The 20,387-nt window shown below is 42.9% G+C and overlaps 1 protein-coding gene across 3 annotated transcripts in view; it reads left to right on the forward strand.

Moving 5' to 3' along the window:
• The first annotated feature begins 7,479 nt into the window (after positions 1 to 7,479).
• Positions 7,480 to 20,387, forward strand: part of esyt2b (extended synaptotagmin-like protein 2b) — a 228,597-nt gene continuing 215,689 nt past the window's right edge. For all 3 annotated transcript variants that reach the window (XM_072576195.1, XM_072576196.1, XM_072576197.1), the window contains exon 1: positions 7,480 to 7,964. In XM_072576195.1, coding sequence (XP_072432296.1) covers positions 7,635 to 7,964 — 330 coding nt within the window. In that variant the 5' untranslated portion in view covers positions 7,480 to 7,634. The remainder of the gene's footprint in view (positions 7,965 to 20,387) is intronic.

The following is a 20,387-nucleotide window of genomic DNA, read 5'->3' on the forward strand; positions in this document are numbered from 1 at the left end:
GAGGAGCCATAACAGCTTGGTCCAAAGTCGCTCCCTAGATCAATACTATCTCAAAAGTGCAAAGAAATGGCCAGCACTGCTGTAAGAAGTTCAGTGACCTTTGCTGCTGTTCCAGGCTAAGTGCTGTTGTTTGTCTTGACATTAATCCAAATTCATTCAAAGTCTTAAGAAATAATGTTTCCTATATCTGTTTACTCACACTCACTCTGGTTTGATTTCATTTGTTATTGTCACATATACCGAGATACAGTGCAAAGTATTGCTTTGTGTGCCATCCAGGCAAATCATACCTTACATATGTACATAAGGGTAACGGAACAGAATGCAGAATATAGTGTTACTGCTCAAGAGAAGATGCAGAGAAAGATCAACTCTAATATGAGAAGTCTGTTAACAACAAGGAAGATGATGTTCTTGAATCTGTTGGTATATATTTTCAAACTTTTATATCGTCTGCCAGATCGGAAATAGTGGAAGAGAGTATAACTGAGATGGATGGGGTCTTTGATTACGTTTCTACTTTCCCAAGGCAATGGGAAGTTTAGATGGAGTCAATGGAAGGAAGGTTGGTTTGAGTGATAGACTGGGCTATGTACACAACTCTTCTGTAATCTCTTGCAGTCTTAGGAAGATCAGTTATCGTACTAAGTTGTGGTGCATCTGGATAGTATGCTCATGCTCTGCAAATCTTACTGTTGCCTGAAACACTTTTTCCTTCCCTTGCTTTCACCACTCTCCTAACCACCAGCACCACTGACTCTGCATGGGCTCTCTGCTGACTTGTCACTTGTTCAGGACACATCAACAAACTTTGCCTGCCTGTACCAGCACTAACAGCTCCGCCACACACTACATCACATTCAATCCTTCCCTTTCACTCATTACAGGAGAGGATAGCTTCAATAGAGCAGAAAAGGCCCAGGGAGGGGTGCCCATCCTGAGAGCTAGCAAGTGCTCACAACATCCCAGATGTGTTCTCATCAGCACCTTATATAGTTGCACTATGAATTCCCTACTCTTATGTTCCAACTCCCTTGAATTAAGGGCCAAGTCCAGGCATCTGCTTAGGTTGGACCCTATAGTGTTAACAATTGGGGACTTAGTCCAGGTGCACAGGGAGGAACAGGAGTTGCAGATTTGTATGTTGGAGGCAATGGCCTTCATTGCCCAGAAGCACCTGGCAGTGTTACAAATCATGCAACTGTCTGGCATCCTCCATGCTCAAGTTGGCAGCTGTCATGGAGAGCCAGGTCCAGCACACATCTGCACTCCATCATCCCTGTCAGTGATCCTCAGGACCGAAGGCAGAGCAATAAGTAGATGGTGAACCCGGCAAGAACTCCAGGTGCCCCTTCCATACAAGGAGATAATATGGTACGAGGGGCACTCAGCTGGAGGAGGTGAGGTATTTAACCATCCATAATCACTCTTAATTCGTAACTTGTATTGCCTAGCAAGAAACACACCACAGAGCTCAGCAAAGATGGAGCTCCCAACATTGACTTGGACTCACTGCCACGCATCTCCCTTTCACCCCTATAAAATCCTGCTCAGACCCCTATAAAATTCTGGCTTCTGTTGCTTAGAAAGCAATGTTATTAATTCATTGAATACATGAATTAAAAGGCATTCTCCTTCTATTTATTCAACTGGTTGACATTATATGTATAATTTTAACATAGAAGCATTTATTTAGAAGCATTAACCTTAATTGTTTATTTGCAAACTAGGGAGAGATTAGTGTCTCTTAAAAGCAAGTTGTTATTTGGAAATAAAAATGATTTCACCTTGTCTTTCTTCAGAGGGTCAATTTAATTCCTTCATGCTCCTTCTTGATAATACTTCTCATAGTGTTCATTAACTTTTGGCCTGAATTTGAATGTGCCTGTTGATCTCCCAAAACACCATTTGCTCTCTTGATTTTAAGTTTTCATCAGCATGGCTATCAAATATTTCCACAGATGTTTGTATTACCTTCTTTCGATTGTTTCATAAGTTACATCATGGTGACTTCTCACTCCGAATAACTGAACAAGTCAAAGTCAATGGTTTTGCAATTGTCTAAATGACAGTTTTGTTTCCAACTGTTTTTGGACATATTCCTTTATGTTTTATCACATGACCTCCAAATTTGAACTGTTCTTTCCCCATGCCATTGGTCAGTTGTCACGTCCAAACTCAGGACAGATTGTCTTCTTCTGGCCAACTGGAAAGCAACCACACTCATTGTCAGCTGATTGACAGCAAAGTACCATTCAAATCAAGCACCCGTTGTCTTATTACCACCATTTTTTTCGACTGATAAACAAATTGTTGAAAGATGTTCTTAGTTTTGTGTAATGTTTGTATGCCAGAACTCAATGTTCCACTACTGTCCTTTTCTAAGATTATTTATTGCCTCAGTTGTTGCATTAAGCAAACTTGAATGAAAACAATAAATTCCTATGAAGGACCTTGTGGCTAAACAGAAGCAAAATCATTACTTATAGAATCATAGTCAAACAGCATGAAAACAGACCCTTAGATCCAACTAGTTCATGCCAGCCACGTTCCTAAACTACATTAGTCTGCATTTGGCCCATATCTCTCCAAACATGTCTTGTTCATGTACTTATCCAAATGTCTTTCAAATGTTATAACAGTACTTACATCCACCACTTCCTCTGGCAGTTCATTCCACACACTAACCACTTTCTACGTAAAAAGATTGCCTTTTTTGTCCCTTTTAAATCTTTCTCCTCTCACCTTAAAAATATGTACCCTGGTTTTGAACTCCTCCACTTTTGTGAAAAGACCTTTGCTATTCACCTCATCTATGCCACTTGTAATATTATAAACCTCTATAAGATCTCTCCAACCTCATTTGCTCCAGTGAAAATTGTCCCAGCCTAAACCCTCCCACTCACAGCAACAGCCCAGTAAATTTCGTTTAAACCCTCTCCAGATCATCCCTCCAATAACGGGTTCATTAGTGTGTGATCTTTAAAATATGTTCTACTTACAAACTTAGAGTACTAAATCCTGAACTTTGGAAGAACCCATTATTCTGAAGTTGCCTCATGCTGTGATGATCCAAATTAGAAACAAAACAACAAATGACAAAAGCAGAATACTGCAGATGCTGGAGATCTTAAATAAAAACAGAAAATACTGGAAATACTCAGCTGGTCTGGCAGTATTTGTGGATGAAGAAACAGAATTAATGCTTTCATGTCAATGATTTACCCTTCCCTTACCATGGCATCTTTTCATGAAAATTCAGGAAATATTACACCAGCCCTTTACCTCATCCCTTCTCATACTAAAGATCCCAAACACTTCTTCCAAGTTATTTAGTTGTATTTCTTTCAAATTAGTATATTGTATTCAAAGCTCATATTGTTATTCCTTTTACGCTGGGATACCAAAGGCAGATTGGGTGATCACTGAGTGGGATACCTCCATTCAGTCTGCAAGCATCACCCTGAGCTTCCAGTTCCCTGTCATTTTAATTCTCCATCTTTCTCCTTCTGTAACATTTTTGTGTTCAGTATCGCTCAAAGACTAACATTATATCTCTCAGCTGGATACTTTATAAACTATTGGAGTCAAAATTAAGTTCAACAGTTTTAGACCATAAATTTTGCCACCACTTTGTATTTTTCTCTTGTTTGCTTTTACTTTCTCTCTTTTTGCTTTCTTTTATTTCAGTAGAGCAGCCATTCATTATCCTGGTATTCACACCTTCTGTTTCTCTATAATATCTCATAATCACACCCTTGCACAATGCACTCTTTTGTATTTTAATCTTTCTTGCCACCCATGAAACCACACAGCTTCCACTTTGTTCTTTTCCCCCCCATCTCCACATTTTATTTCTTACATTCCCACTTCTGATGGAAAGTGACAGACATGAAACATTGACTCAAGTTTTCTTTTACCACAGTTGCTGTCAATCTTCTGAATATTTACAGAATTTTCTGTTTTTATTTTGACTACAGAAAATTATCAATGTTAGCTACAAAATCTACTGCACACTTCCCTGTGGTGGCTTCAGAAGACTTGAGGAACCCCGAGTAATGTTGCACATAGATGATGACTTTTTTGACTCAGTTTTCTCATACTCAACTTCCTGTAAGGACTGTACTCCAGCTTCCCAGTTTCTCTGGCTATCTCTCATTAGTTTGGATGATACAACTTCCTATTCTCAGGCTTCAACTGTATTTTCCTTTCTCCACAACTGAGGGTTCCCTTCAACATGATTGAAAGAGCCCTCCAGTGTTACTGATCTATTTCACAAGCTTCTATTTTCATCTCTTCCTCTCTTTTCCAGAGGTACGATAGGCTTCCCCTTGTGGTCAACTCACATTGTCACAATGTCTGTACATAAAAGATCCATATACACCACCCTCAACATGATGTTGCTGCCTAATACATTTCTCTCTGCCCTGACTTTCAGCATTTCACCACTTTGTCTGTGACACTTTAATCCGCTTATCACAACCAAAATGGACTGCAGCAGTTCAAGAAGGCAGCACACTGTCACCTTCTCAAGGGCAATTAAGGATCATCAATAAATGCTAGCCAAGCCAGCAATGTCCATACACAATGAGTTAATTAAAAAAGTTCTCACAAATTAACAGGACCAATTTTATCTCTCTTTTTTGTTCAACTTCCACTGCAACGGTATTCCAATAACTCTCAAGACAGGCTTGAGGAACAGCACCTCAAATTTTGACTCAGTAGTTTACAGCCTCATGAACTCATCAAAAATTTTAGATCATAATCTCTGCCTGCATTTTATTTTGTATCTGTTTTCTCTTCATTACGTTTTTTTCATATAATCCTTTGGTCTTTAAATTTGTGCTAACCAGCCATTCACAACTCCTCCTGACACTTTTTTTCACTTGTTTTAGTCATTTGTGGGATGTAGGCATTGCTGGCTGGCTAGCACTTTTTGTCCATCCCCAGTTGCCTTTGAGAAGTTGGTGGTAAGCTGTCCACAAGGTTGACCCACAATGTCATTAGGAAAGATATTCCAGGATTTTGACCCAGTGACAGTGAAGGAATGGAGACATATTTTCAAAGATGAAAATCACACAACACCAGGTTCCAGTCCAACAGGTTTATTTACAAATATCCAGTCCCTGTACACACCTAACTGCCATATCAAAGGCCTCCAAGCACTCTGTTTTTTCCTCTCACACCATCCCAACCAGTACCCTTCCACTGACACCCTCATTTGCCTGGCCGAACTGGTCCTCACCCTTAACAACTTCTCCTTCCAAACCTCCCACATCTTCCAAACCAAAAGGGTAGCCATGGGCACCTGCATAGGCCTCAGCTATGCATGTCTCTTTGTCAGGTACATGGAACATGCCATCTTCCACAGCTGCACCAGCATCATTCCCCACCTTTTCCTCTGTGACATCGATGACTGTATCGGCACCACCTCGTGCTCCCACGGGTTGGTTGAATAGATCATCAACTTCACCAACACCTTTCATCCTGAACACAAATTCATCTGGACCACATCTTCCTCCCCTTCCTCCTCTATCTCCATCTCCAGTGACCGATGAACCACAGACATCTACGACAAACCCACTGAATCCCACAGGTACCTGGACTACACTCCTCCCACCCTGCCTCATGTAAAAATGGCACCCCTTATTCCCAATTCCTCCACCTCTGCCGCATCTGTTCCCAGGATTAACAGTTCCACCATAGAAAATCTCAGATGGCCTCCTTCTTCAAAGTCTGCAATTTGCCCTCCCACGTGTTCGACGATTCGCTCCAGTGAATCTCATCCATTTCCTGCACTTCTGCCCTTGAACTCCACCACTCCCAAAGTAACAAGGACAGATCCCCTTTGGTCCTCACTTTCCACCCACCACTTCCGTATATATTGTACCATCCTCCGCCACTTCCACTACCTACATCACTAGGGATATATTTCCCTCCCCACCCCTATTAGCGTTTTGGAGAAACCATTGCCTTTGTGCCACTCTTGTCAGATCCATGCCCCCCCACCAGCCCACATCTCACTCCCGGCACTTCCATCCAAGGCCCAAAATGATCCTTCCACATCTGACAGAAATTTACCTGTACTTCCACAAATGTCATCTACTGTATCCGTTGCACCCAATGTGGTCGCCTCTACATCGGGGAGACAGAACGCCAACTTGTGGATCATTTCAGAGAACATCTCTGGGACACGCACACTGTGGCTGAACACTTCAACTCGCCCTCCCACTCCACCAAGGAGATACAGGTCCTGGGCCTCCTCCATCGCCAAACCCTAATCACCTGACACCTGGAGGGAGAATGCCTCATCTTCTGCTTTGGGACCTGCAACCACATGGGATTAATATGGATTTCAACAGTTTTCTCATTTCCCCTTCCTCCACCTTATCCCAAGCCTCCTACTCGGCACTGCCCTCTTGACCTGTCCATTGTCTTTCCCATCTTTCCACACCACCCTCCTCTCTGACCTATTACCTTCTCCCCCAACTTCATCTACCTATTGCATTCTCAGCTACCTTCCTCCAGCCCCACCCCTCTCCCATTTATCTCTCAGAACCTCACCCCCACCTCCCTCTGGCCAATAAGCCTGATTCCTAATGAAGATCTATTCCTGAAATGTCAATTCTCCTCCTCGGATGCTGCCTGACCTGCTGTGCCTTTCCAGCACCACACTCTTGACTCTGATCTCCAGCATCTGCAGTCTTCACTTTCTCCCTTTGTGGGTATAGTGCCAATCAAGTGGGCTGCTTTGTCCTGGATGGTAAAGCTTATTGAGTGTTGTAGGAGCTGCACCCACCTAGGCAAATGGGGAGAATTTCATCACATTTCTAACTCATGCCTTATAGATGATGGACAGGCTTTGGGGAGTCAGACATTGAGTTACTCCACACAGTATTCCTAGCCCCTGACCTGCTCTTGTGGTCATTGTGTTTTTGTGGCAAGTTCAATTGAGTGTCTGGTTAATGATAACTCCCAAGCTGTTGTTAGTGGAGGATTCATTGATGATACCATCACTGAATGTCAAAGTATGGTAGTTAAACTGTGTCTTATTGGTGATGGTCATTGCCTGGCATTTGTGTAGTGTAAACGTTACTTGTCTCTTGTCAGCCCAAGCCTGGATATTGTCCAGATCTTGTTGTATTTAAACATGAACTGCTTAAGGCATTCATTTAAAAGTTATTGTTTAGGACTGTTACAGAGGAAGGGGCTTTGAAAGGCGCCAACCTGATGATGTAACCCAGTCAAGAAAAAAAAATCCACCAACTCTGATTGGACAGTCCCTGACCTTAACCCCGCCTCAGATTTTGAAAGTCAGGGTGTGGGACATAAGGCGGTGGCCGTGTTGTGACGTAAATGGTTAACGTAATTACGCGGACGGGGCGTGCGTCTCGAGGGGGTGGGGACGTAACGACGGGATCGCGGTCTCTGGGCGGAGACTGACGCCGAGGAGGAGAATGGGGCTGGGAGAAGCGAGGGATCGGGATCGGGGCGGGGACAGAGCTGGCACTGATTGAAAGGAGGAGCGCGGTAAGAGGTTGCAACGAAAGCTTAGAAATAGTCGAGGTGGTGTGATCACGTCCTGAGTTCAGTCCGGAGGGAGGGAGAAGCCTGGTGACTAGGCCCGAGAGGAGATGGGAGATCAAACGGCCGCGGGCGACGGCGGGCGGAGAACGAGCCTGAGCGAGGAGCCACCACCATCACCGCCGCCGATGATCAGCGTGGACGTCGTCGGGGTCCTGCTGCAGTTCTCCAAGACTTTTGTCATCGTCTTCCCGGTGTACGTGCTCGGCTACCTGGGTCTGAGCTTCAGCTGGGTCCTCATCGGGCTGCTCGTCTTCTTCTGGTGGCGGAGGAACCGGGGCAACAAGCGCTCGCGGCTGTTCCAGGCGCTGGCGTTCCTAGAGCACGAAGAAGGCAAACCCCTGCAGGAGAACATCCAGAGCACCGACCTCCCGGCCTGGGTGGGTATACACGGAGCCTCCTCCCTCCCTCCCTCTGCACCGGCCCCGATTTGCTACCAATCTTTCTCTTTCCTGATGCTCGACATTTCATCCAAATTCTTGAGCCCTCCAAACAGTGTTCTCACAACACCCACTCCACTGAACTTTATTTAGCAATTGAAATATAGTCCGTTTGCAATTCATTATAAGGTTTAAAAGACCATTACAGTATTTTTTTTTGGAGTTCGCGATTCAGGTTTTCATAGCGAGTTGGTTTGAATCCTGTAAGTTAGTGAGTTTTTTTTCCTCAGCTGTGTTGCTGTATTATTTCTCACGATAGTAATGTGGACTGGCCGGGGGCCAAGTCAAGAGGAATGCCTGTGGCACAGGGTTGGCATTGTGTCTGACACCTGTTCAATGTTTTACTGTCTGTTCCTGGTTCAATCCAGCTGCTTCCTCCTTTAATCCCTGACTAGATACCCGGATTTCATTTTCATTGTAAAACTGAGAATATGCAACACTCTCTCTCCGTGCTCGTGCTTTATAGTTATTTTGCAATCCAACTTGTTCAGAGATGTTATTACGCACCTCTGGTACAAGAGTGATTTGCACCCGGTCCTCTTGATTCAGAGATAGGAACATTACCACCTAGCACAGGAGTCCTAACAAATATCCGGCACATTTTAATGTGCCTGCGAGTCACAGTTGCTTCCGGGGGTGGGTACTTGGTATCGCAAAAGTTGAATATTTAACTTACATAGCAGGGTGCTTTCTAGTTGTTAGCTATTTAATAACGTTGAAAATGTGTGAAAAGATTTTATTGGACTGTCATTTTTCCCCTTTGACGTTTCACGTTCTTGTCCTAAATGATGAACATCTGGAAACTGAGAGCTTCAGTAGTGGATGGAACGTTACATTTTACTGGATTTCAGCTTCTTTGAGCCAGTTTGGCTGCAGAAAATTCTTTTAGTTGTGCAACAAAAGTTGATGCTGTGAAGTGTTGTCCCATGATGCAATTGCATAGCTATGATTTGTGTTTGTAATGTTTTGTAAAGATCCAGTATAGTCATTGAGTCAAAGATATACAGTAGGGAAACAGACCCTTTGGTCCAAATATCCTAAACTAATCTAGCCCTATTTGCCAGCACTTGGCATATATTCCTCAACCCTTCCTATTCATATACTTATCCAGATGCCTTTTAAATGTTGTAATTGTACCAGCCTCCTCCACTTCCTCTGGCAGCTCATTCCATACATGCATCACCCTCTGTGTGAAAAAGTTGCCCCTCAGGTCTGTTTTATATTTTTCTCCTCTCATTCTGAACCTGTGCCGTCTAGTTCTGGAGTCCCCTATCCAAGGAAAAGAACCTTGTCTATTTACCCTGTCCATGCCTGTCATGATTTTATAAACCTCAACCTCTATTGCTCCAGGGAAAACAACCCTAGCCTATTCAACCTTTCCTTCCACATCCTCCACCCCAGCAACATCCTTATAAATCTTTTCTGAAGGAGAAAGTGAGGACTGCAGATGCTGGAGATCAGAGCTTAAAAATGTATTGCTGGAAAAGTGCAGCAGGGCAGACAGCATGAAAGGAAAAGGAGAATCGACGTTTCGGGCATAAGCCCTTTTTCAGGAAATCTTTTCTGAACCCTTTCAAGTTTTGCAACTTCCCTCCGGTAGGAGGGAGACCAGAATTTCACATATTCCAAAAGTGGCCTAACCAATGTCCTGTACAGCCACAAAATGACATCCCAACTTCTAAACTCAGTGCACTGTCCAACAAAGGAAAGCATACCAAATGTATTCTTCACTAGCCTATATACTTGTACCTTCACTTTAAAGGAACTATAAACTTACACTGTAAGGTCTATTTGTTCAGAAACGCTCAGTAGGAGCTTAACCATTAAGTATATAAATCCTGCTCTGATTTGATTTTTACGAAATAAAGCACTCACATTTATCTAAATTAAACTCAATCTGCCACTCCTCAGCCTATTGGCCTATCTGACCAAGATTCCGTTGTACAGTGAGATAACCTTTGCTGTCCACTACACCTCCAATTTTGATGTCCTTGGCAAATTTACCAACTATACTTCATGTTCATATTCAAATCATTTATATAAATGATGAAAAGCAGTGTATAATTTAAATAACAATGCAGGACTTACACTTGTTTCCTGGGATTCATGCAAACTTGCTGGGAGACCTGTTTTGCATGTCTTGTTTTGAGTTTTGGCTATGGTAGTGCTACAGAATACCATTGTGTAAAGTAAAGCAGTAATGTTGTCAACATAATGGAATTACAGGACCCAATAGGGATTGTGGCGGTATAGATAGAGCCTGGACAGAAAGCAGTGATACAGCTGTTGTACAGATTGAGGGTACAGTCTGAGTTGATTAGCAGCAAAGAAATGTTGATTCTCCTGCTCCTCAGATGCTGCCTAACCTGCTGTGCTTTTCCAGCACCACACTCTCAACCCTAATCTCCAGCATCTGCAGTCTTCGCTTTCGTCCAGCAAATAGTATTAAGCTCACTGCCGTTTTAGCATATATTAATGACCTGGACTCGCACATACAAAACACAGTTTCCGCCATGACCAGGGCTCCAAGCCCTCCGTTTCTTCCTCTCCTGACGTCCCCAACAGTACCCTTCCATCGACACACTCATTCGTTTGGTCCTCACCCTTGACAATTTCTCCTTCGAATCCTCCCACTTCCTCCAGACCAAAGGGGTAGCCATGGACACCCGTATGGGCCCCAGCTATGCCTGTCTCTTTGGCTACGTAGAACAGTCGATCTTCCGTAATTACACCTGCACCACTCCCCACCTCTTCCTCCACTACATTGACTGCATTAGCGCCACCTCGTGCTCCTGCTAGGAGGTTGAGCAATTCATCAACTTCACCAACACATTCCACCCTGACCTTAAATTTACCTGGACCATCTCTGACACCTCCCTCCCCTTCCTGGACCTCTCCATCTCCATTAATGACGACCGACTTGACACTGACATTTTTTACAAACCCACCGACTCCCACAGCTACCTGGATTACACTTCTTCCCACCCTACCTCCTGCAAAAATGCCATCCAGTATTCCGCCTCCGCTGTATCTGCTCCCAGGAGGACTAGTTCCACCACAGAACACACCAGGTGGCCTCCCTCTTTAGAGACCGCAATTTCCCTTCCCACGTGGTTAAAGATGCCCTCCAACGCATCTCGCCCGCATCCCGTACCTCCGACCCCACCCCTCCAACCGTAACAAGGACAGAACGCCCCTGGTGCTTACCTTCCACCCTACCAACCTTCGCATAAACCAAATTATCTGCTGACATTTCTGCCACCTCTAAACAGACCCCCACCACCAGGGATATATTTTCCTCCCCACCCCTTTCTGCATTCCGCAAAAGACACATGCTGTCAAATGTGACCTTCATGCAAAGGTAGTCACTCTTTGTTTAAAAACTGTTCCCTCTGTGACTACCTGGTCAGGTCCACGCCCCTGACAACCCACCCACCCATCCTGGCACCTTCCCTGCCACCGCAGGAATTACAAAACCTGCGGCCACACCTCCTCCCTCACCTCCATCCAAGGCCATAAAGGAGCCTTCCACATCCAATATCATCCACCAGTATCATTTATTATATCCATTCCTCCCGATGCGGTCTCCTCTACATTGGGGAGACTGGACGCCTCCTAGCAGAGCGCTTTAGGGAACATCTCCGGGACACCTTCACCAATCTACCACACTGCCCTGTGGCCCAACATTTCAACTCCCCCCCCCCCCCCCCCCCCCCTCCCGCTCTGCTGAGGACATGGAGGTCCTGGCTCTCCTTCTCTGCCGCTCCCTCACCACCAGATGCCTGGAGGAAGAATGCCTCATCTTCTGCCTCGGAACACTTCAACCCGAGGGCATCAATGTGGACTTCAACAGTTTCCTCATTTCCCCTTCCCCCACCTCGCCCCAGTTCCAAACTTCCAGCTCAGCACTGTCCTCATGACTTGTCCTACCTGCCTATCATCTTTTCCACCTATCCATTCACCCCTCCCCCACACTCCCGATCTATCACCCTCATCCCCTCCCCCACTCACCTTTGTATTCTATGCTACTTTCTCCCCACCCCAACCCTCCTCTCACTTTTATCTCTCCACCCTTCAGGCTCTCTGCATGTATTCCTGATGAAGGGCTTTTGCCCGAAATGTCGATTTTACTGCTCCTGGGATGCGGCCTGAACTGCTGTGCTTTTCCAGCACCACTCTAATCTAGACTCTGGTTTCCAGCATCTGCAGTAATTGTTTTTACCCTACGTTTGCAGGTGATCCAAACTTGAATTTAGAAAGATGTGATCACAACTAAACAAAGAGTGACTACCTTTGCATGAAGGTCACATTTGACAGCATGTGTCTTTAAGGTGCCCTAGCAAAACTAGGCAGTGGGAAGCAAGAACAAAAATCTGCACTGGTTGCACTCACTGAAATCCAAGGCAAATAGTTTCTTAGTAATCAGTCATCTCAAAATCAGGGCATCAGTGCATTAATTCCTCAGCATATCCTTGACCTAAATAAGTGATCCTTTCTCTGCCAAGAGTTCAGAAGTGGGGATGCTGATTTCACTTTTTAGCACTCTGTAGATACTGGAGCAATTCTTGTGCACGTGCAACCAGACCCGGATAATATCCAGGCTTTGGCTACCAAGAGGCAAGTACCAAGCAATAATCTGCTCTTATAAGAGAATCTAACTATTGTCCCTTGACATTCAAAGACATTACCATTGCTGAATCCCCTCTGGCAACGTCTTGCTGGTAACTGTTGACAGAACCTGAACTGACCTTGTCGTGTAAATACTGTCGCTCCAAGAGCCAGTTAGGCTAGAAACCTTGCAGTGAGCCCTCCTGGCTCCCCAAAGCTAGTCCGTCATCGAGAAGGCACGAGTCAGGAATCTGCTGGAATGCTCCCCACTTGCCCGGATTGGTGCAGCTCTAAAAATGAAGAAACTTGTTACGATTCAAGACAAAGAAACTACTTGATTGACACTGCATCTACAAATATTCAGTCCTTCCACCATCAATGTGTGGTAGCAGTAGTGTGTAACATCTTTTCAAAGTTGCAAACCTTGTCATCCTGAAGGGCGAGCAGCAAATACATGGAACACCACCGCCTGCAAGCTCCCCTGTAAGCCTCTCATCATCTTGACTGGGATCCATATCAGTGTTCTTTAGGTGTTGCTTCATCAAAATCCGAGAACTCTCCCCAAGGCATTCTGGATCTGCCAGCAGTGGTTTAAGAAAGTAGCTTAAATCATTTCCTAAAGGGCAACTAGGCCTGGGCAATAAATTTTATCTCTGCTATTGAAACCCACATCCCATGAATGAATGAAAAAAGTAATTTTAGGAGAATATCGAATTCTGAAATGGGAAGACATCGCAGATGAAATGTATTACTGAGGACAGTGGAGTGATTCATTTTGTTAAGAATGAGAATAGACAAAAATAATGGAATATGTTGAAAAGGATTGTATGGGCAGAATGAATTGGGGCTTCACTTGGGCAAACAATTGAAGATGGCAGATGAGTTGAGAAAATGTTGTCAAGTGGAATAGTCTTTTATATTTATAACCAGAGGTACAGAATGCAACAAGAAATTGATGTAAAACCTATGCAAATCTTGAGTATTGTGGCTAACTTTGAACACCCACTGTAGGAAGCAACCTTGAGAGAGTATGATAGGGGATTACTAAAATAATACCAGTGATATTGGCATAGTTACCTGTAAAGACTGGGGAAGCTGGGTTGTTCTCCAAGGGCCGAGAAACTACAAGTTGGTAGAATGGTTTCAGCATCATGAAGGAAATGGTTGTAGGGCTATGTAGGAAAGGCTAAGGATTAGGACAAATCTGGTTTTGTTTTTAGTAATTAGCATCGATAATAAACACAACAGTGATACCTTTTTAGTTCAGAGTGCTGTTTTCTCTAATTTTTTTCTATACACAGAAATTTAAGTTTTACGTCTGCAAAGTTTGGTGATCTATAGATCCAAATTAACGCATGCACAGAAAAGCCACTGCATTGGATGATTTAGTTGGAGTCATTGTCTTACAAAATGGAAACAGATTGTTTAGTCCCGCTTTTCCATGCTGATCAAGTCGACCAAATTAAACTAGTCCTACTCGCCTGCGTTTGGTCCATGTCCCTCTAAACCTTTCCTATTCGTGTACCTGTCCAAATGTCTTTTAAATGTTGGAACTGATCTGCATCTACCACTTCCTCTAGCAGTTCATTCCATACATGAACCACCACTGTGTGAAAATATTGCCCTTCAGGTCCCTTTTTAAACTTTTCTCCTCTCTCCTTACATGTATGCCCCCTAGTTTTGAACTCATCCACCCGAGGGAAAAGCCCTTTGCTATTCACCACCTAGGCTCACGTGGAGCAGATGTGAGTAGTGTTTCCTGTTTCGAGTTTGGAATTCAGTAGCAACAACTTTTTTAAGTTAGTAAAATTATGTTTTTTTTAAAAAGAAAAGTGAGCCACGTCAACATTTGATTGAATTGCTTAAAAGAGAATAGAAAGGGCTGATAAATTAAACTGCATTTATTTCATTGCAAGAGGCCTAACCGGGAAGGCAGATGAACTCAGGGCATGGTTAGGAACATTGGACTGGGATATCATAGCAACTATAGAAACTTGGCTCAGGGATGGACAGGACAGGCAGCTTAATGTTCCAGGATACCAATGCTACAGGAAGGACAGAAAGGGAGGTAAGAGAGGAGGGGAAGTGGTGCTTTTGATAAGGGACAGCATTACAGCTGTACGGAGGGAGGATATTTCTGGAAATACAACCAGGGAAGTTATTTGGGTGGAAGTGAGAAATAACAATGGAATGATCACCTTATTGGGATTGTATTATACACCCCTTAATAGTCAGACGGAAATTGAGAAGCAAGTTTGTAAAGAGATCTGTTATCTGTAAGAATAATAGGGTGGTTGTGGTAGGGGATTTTAACTTTCCAAACATAGACTGGGACTGCCGTAGTGTTAAGTGTGTACAAGAAAACTTTCTGATTCAGTATGTGGATATACCTTCTAGGGAAGGTGCAAAACTTGACCTACTCTTGGGAAATAAGGCAGGGAAGGTGACTGAGGTGTCAGGGGGGGAAATTCTTTTGGGTCAGCGACCATAATTTTATTAGTTTTAAAGTAGTGATGGAAAAGGATAGACCAGATCTAAAAGTTGAAGTTCTAAATTGGAGAAAGGCCAATTTTGACGTATTCGGCAAGAACTTTCAAAAGCTGATTGGGTGAACATCTTTGGTAAAGGAACAGCTGGAAAATGGGACGTCTTCAGAAATGAGATAACGAGAGTCCAGAGAAAGTCTATTCCTGTCAGGGTGAAAGGAAAGGCTGGTAACTAAAGTAATTGAGATTTTGGTTAAGAAAAAGAAGGAAGCATATGTCGGATATAGACAGGATAGATCAAGTGAATCCTTAGAGTATAAAGGCAGTAGGAGTGTACTTAACAGAGAAATCAGAAGGGCAAAAAGGAGGCATGAGATAGCTTTGGCAAGTAGGGTTATGGAGAATCCAAAGGGTTTTTACAAATACATTAAGGACAAAAGGGTAACTGGGGAGAGAATAGGGCCCCTCAAAGATCAGCAAGTGGAGCCACAGGAGATGGGGGAGATAACAAACGAGTATATTGCAACCGTGTTTACTGTGGAAAAGGACATGGAAGATATAGAATGTAGGGAAATAGATGGTGACATCTTTAAAAATGTCCAGATTACAGAGGAGGAAATGCTGGGTGTCTTGAAACATATAAAGATGGATAAATCCTCAGGACCTGGTCAGGTGTACTCTAGAACTCTGGAAAGCTAGAGAAGTGATTGCTGGGCCTCTTGCTGAGATATTTGTATCATCGATAGTCATAAATGAAGTGCCGGAAGACAGGAGGTTGGCTAATGTGCCACTGTTTAAGAAGGGTGGTAAGGACAAGCCAGGCAACTATTGACCAGTGAGCCTGATGTAGGTGGTGGGCAAGTTGTTGGAGGGGATCCTGAGGGACAGGATGTAAATGCATTTGGAAAGGCAAGGGCTGATCAGAAATAGTCAACATGACTTTGTGCATGGGAAATCCTGTCTCTCAAACTTGATTGTTACTTTTTCAAAAAACTCAAAGAAGGTGGAGTGCAGAGCAGAGGATGTGATCTAAATGGACTTCAGTAAAGTGTTCGACCAGGTTCCCCATGGGAGACTGGTTAGTAAAGTTAGATCTCGTGAAATACAGGAGAACTAGCTATTTTGATAAAGAATTGGCTTGAAGGTAGAAGACAGAGGGTGGTGGTGGTGCAGGGTTGTTTTTCAGACTGGAGGCCTGTGACCAGTGGAGTCACTGCTTTTTGTTATTTATTTAATGATTTGGATGTGAGCATAAGAGGTATAGTTAGTAGGTTTGCAGATGACACCAAAATTGGAGGTGTAGTGGACAACGAAGAAGGTTACCTCAGACTACAACAGGATCTTGACCAGATGGGCAAATGGGCTGAGAAGTGGCAGATGGAGTTTAATTCAGATAAATGTGAGGTTGTGCATGTTGGGAAAGCAAATCTTAGCAGGACTTATACACTTAATGGTAAGACGAAAGTGAGGACTGCAGATGTTGGAGATTAGATTCAGACTGTGGTGCTAGAAAAGCACAGCTGGTCAGGCAGCATATGATGAGCAGGAAAATCAACATTTTGGCCAAAAGCCCTTCCTGATGAAGAGCTTCTGCCTGAAATGTAGATTTTTTTTTTTTCTCTGCTCCTTGGATTCTGCCTGACCTGCTGTGCTTTTCCAGCACCATAGTAATGGTAAGGTCTGAGGGAGTGTTGCTGAACAGAGAGACCTTGGAGTCAGGTTCATAGTTCCTTGAAAGTAGAATTGCAGGTAGATAGGATAATGAAGAAGGTGTTTCGTATGCTTTCCTTTATTGGTCAGAGTATTGAGTACTGGAATTGGGAGATCATTGGTTAGGCCACTTCTGGAATACTGTGTGCAATTCTGGTCTCCTTCATATCGGAAGGCCGTTGTGAAACATGAAAGGGTTCAGAAAAGATTTACAAGGATGTTGTTAGGTTTGGAGGGTTTGAGCTATAGGGAGAGGTTGAATTGTCTGGGGCTGTTTTGCCTGGAGGGTTGGAAGCTGAAGGGTGACCTTTTTGAGGTATATAAAATCATAAGGTGCATGGATATGATAAATAGACCAAGTCTTTTTCCTGGTGTGGGTGAATGCAGAACTAGAGGGTGTAGGTTTAGGGTGAGAGGGGAAAGATATAAAAGGGACCTAAGGGGCACCTTTTTTTGTGCAGAGGGTGGTACATGTAGGGAATGAGCTGCCAGAAGAAGTGGTGAAGGCTGGTACAATTGCAACATTTAAGAGGCATTTGGATGGGTATATGACTAGGAAGGGGTTGGAGGGATATGGGCTGGGTGCTGGCAGGTGGGACTAGATTGGGTTGGGATATCTGGACGGGTTGGACAGAAGGGTCTGTTTCCGTGCTGTACATCTGACTCTATTTCAACCTTAGTAATATTATGCATTCTTACAATTTCAGCAGCTGAGAAAAAAGTATTATAGTTAATTTTGGATTTGGCAATTCTAGTGTTTTCTTGGTTAATCTGCCCTCTTCAACTGACCATAAACTTGAGCACAACCAGATTTTAAAATCTCTCCGTGACCTTGCCCCTCCCTATCAATGTAATCTCCATCAATTTGACAAACCTCTGTGATATCTGAGCTTATTTAGTTCTGAATTGTCATTCATTCCCAATTTTAAATGCTTCATGATTGACTGCCGTGCCTTCAATCAGTGAGGCCCAAGTTCTGGGTTTCCCTCCATAAAATATCCTGTCCAACTTTTTAATATGCTCCTTTCATGTCTCCCCCCCATGAACAAGCTTTTGCACATTGGGCAATACCTCCTTCAGAGACTCTGTGCCAAATCCAATTTGTTAGCACTCCTGCAAAGATGTCTTGGAAACTATTATTAATATTTTAAATGTTTTATACAAATATAAGCTTAGTTGTTGACTGGTTGCATTGAAAGGCTTTTGAATTATATTGTGTTTATACAAAATGCAATATGACCCCTTCACATGCATTTGTCAGTAACAGCGCCAGCCTCAACAAAATCTGCACATGCACTGACTACATAATCATTGACACAGGCACAACGGTCAAAGGTTGGTGCGGGACCAAGTGTCTGGGCTGAGAGTAGGGGGAGTGAGCCAGCTAGCATTCACTCCTCCAAGTTATTCACGTTTCTGGTCGTACCATATCCTTCCTTTGCTTCTGTGCTGTTGGGGTGTGGCAGTACATATGTGTGATCTTTGCTGGCATTCATATTAAAAATGCATATTCAATAACCATCTTTGTACTGTATTAAAGCGACACTGTTTAACAAAATTGTAAAGCTATTGATTGGTTCATTCCATTGAAGTTAACCAATCTTGAATGACTAGCGATGTGATTTAGCGTGCTTGGTTGCACTCATCAATGATATTAGAGTGTAAAACTTAACTTAAAATAAGACCAGAAAATGCTAGAGAAACACTGCAGTTCTGGCAGCATATGTGGCGAGGAAGGTAGAGTTGATGTTTGAGTTCAATCATTTCCAAGAAAGGGTTAATGGTCTTGAAATTAACTGTTTCTGTCTCTTGTTACAACACAGTAATGAACCCTCTATTAATTAAACCAAAAGCCCAGCAAAGCTTGCCTCGCTTTGCTTCACAATCTGTTAAAATATGAGTGACAGAGAATTCCCAGATGCCACTACTCAAAGAAAATAACATCGATTTTTTTTTTTTTTTTTATTTTGAAAGTGGACATTAAACAACAACTATTCATATCCCTCAGCCCCCCCGTTCTCTTAACTGTTTACTGTGTACCTCCAACTCTAACAATATGCTGTTCTAATAAGGTACTTAGTAAAATTGCACCCACTTAATTTCAAAACCACACAACCACTGTCGTCTTCTATGACTTCACTCTTCCAGCTGCTGAATTTCCTGCATTGTCATCTGTCTTTTTACTGTGAGTATTTTCCATATGAAAAGACACCTTTGATAGAGAGCGTTTTCTAATTTCTTTGAGAGTATGATGTTAGCTATCCATTCAGTTCTCTCTCTGTGGCAGTTGCTGTATGATGCCCAATTTCCAAAATGCCTGCATTTTAGTTTTTTTTTCACCCCAACCTTCTGTCATCTCATTGGTTTGATGTTGGCAAAATAATAAATTCAAACTCGATTGGGTTTTAGTATCTTGGGGCAGGATTTAGACTGATTAGCTAAATTAAAATTGTTGTCAAAACAGCAACCAAAATGCAGGTATCTATTTCATAGCTAAATGTTGCATATTTTCAATTTTCTGGGACTGCCAGCTAGTCATATACACAGGTGCTTGTACGCTCCCAGTTCAGAAATGCATTCTCCCTCTCTCCCTCCCTAAGGTACAGTATACACCTTCAACTTCATAACACTGTATAGATACTGGTAGATCTGCTGAGTTTCTCCAGCACTTGGTGTTGGAGATTTGCAAGAAAAACACTGCAGTATTTATTTTATATGTGGGTATGGTTTAGTTTGCTGTTTTGGAATGTTGAGTTGTAGCTTTATGGCGATCTAAGATTATATTTTGCAAAGATACAACTTATGTTTAAATTGAAGAAATTTATGAATTTATGTTGTCGTAAAATTATTAATTGTGTATGGCAAGATTATATAAAAATGTAGACAGTGTAAGATATTTTGGTGGTGTTGCAGTTTCAATTTCAGCAGTTTTGAACAGTGATTCCATGGACCTGCAAATACTTCTATTTAATATTTATCTGTGCATTCTTGTTGCTGTCCTCACTACTAATTTCCTGAATGGAAACCCAGTTTTAATTCCTCTTTGTGAATTTGGAATGGATAACTGATCAGTACATTGAGGACACCTTGATGTCCAAAATGGATGTTTTCATTTCTAAAAATGAAGGAAGACAGAAACTGAAGCAGTCCATAAGACCATAAACAGCAAGACCTGGACAAAATTTAGACTTCACTCGCAAGTGGCAAGTTGTTCTTGTGCTACAAAAGTGCCAGGCAATATCCATCCCCAACAAGAGAATTTAATCATCATCTAGTGTTGACATTGATGACATTACCATGGCCATGATCCCCTACTATCAACATTCTGGAGACTGTGGTTTTCCAGAAACTGAGCTCCACCAGTCACTGTGGCCACAAGGGATTGTCACGTAATGATTAACTTGTTCTTCTGATTTCCCTTCTCCACCATCCACAAGGTACAAATCAGCAGTGTGATTAAATGCTGTCTACTTTGATGTGTAATGGTCTCAGCCAATGCTAATCTGAATAACTCAGAACCCAAAGTGACATGTGACTTGATAGACTGTATGCTTTATTT

This window comes from Chiloscyllium punctatum, chromosome 8, assembly GCF_047496795.1.
Source record: "Chiloscyllium punctatum isolate Juve2018m chromosome 8, sChiPun1.3, whole genome shotgun sequence".
Classification (NCBI taxonomy): Eukaryota; Metazoa; Chordata; class Chondrichthyes; order Orectolobiformes; family Hemiscylliidae; genus Chiloscyllium; species Chiloscyllium punctatum.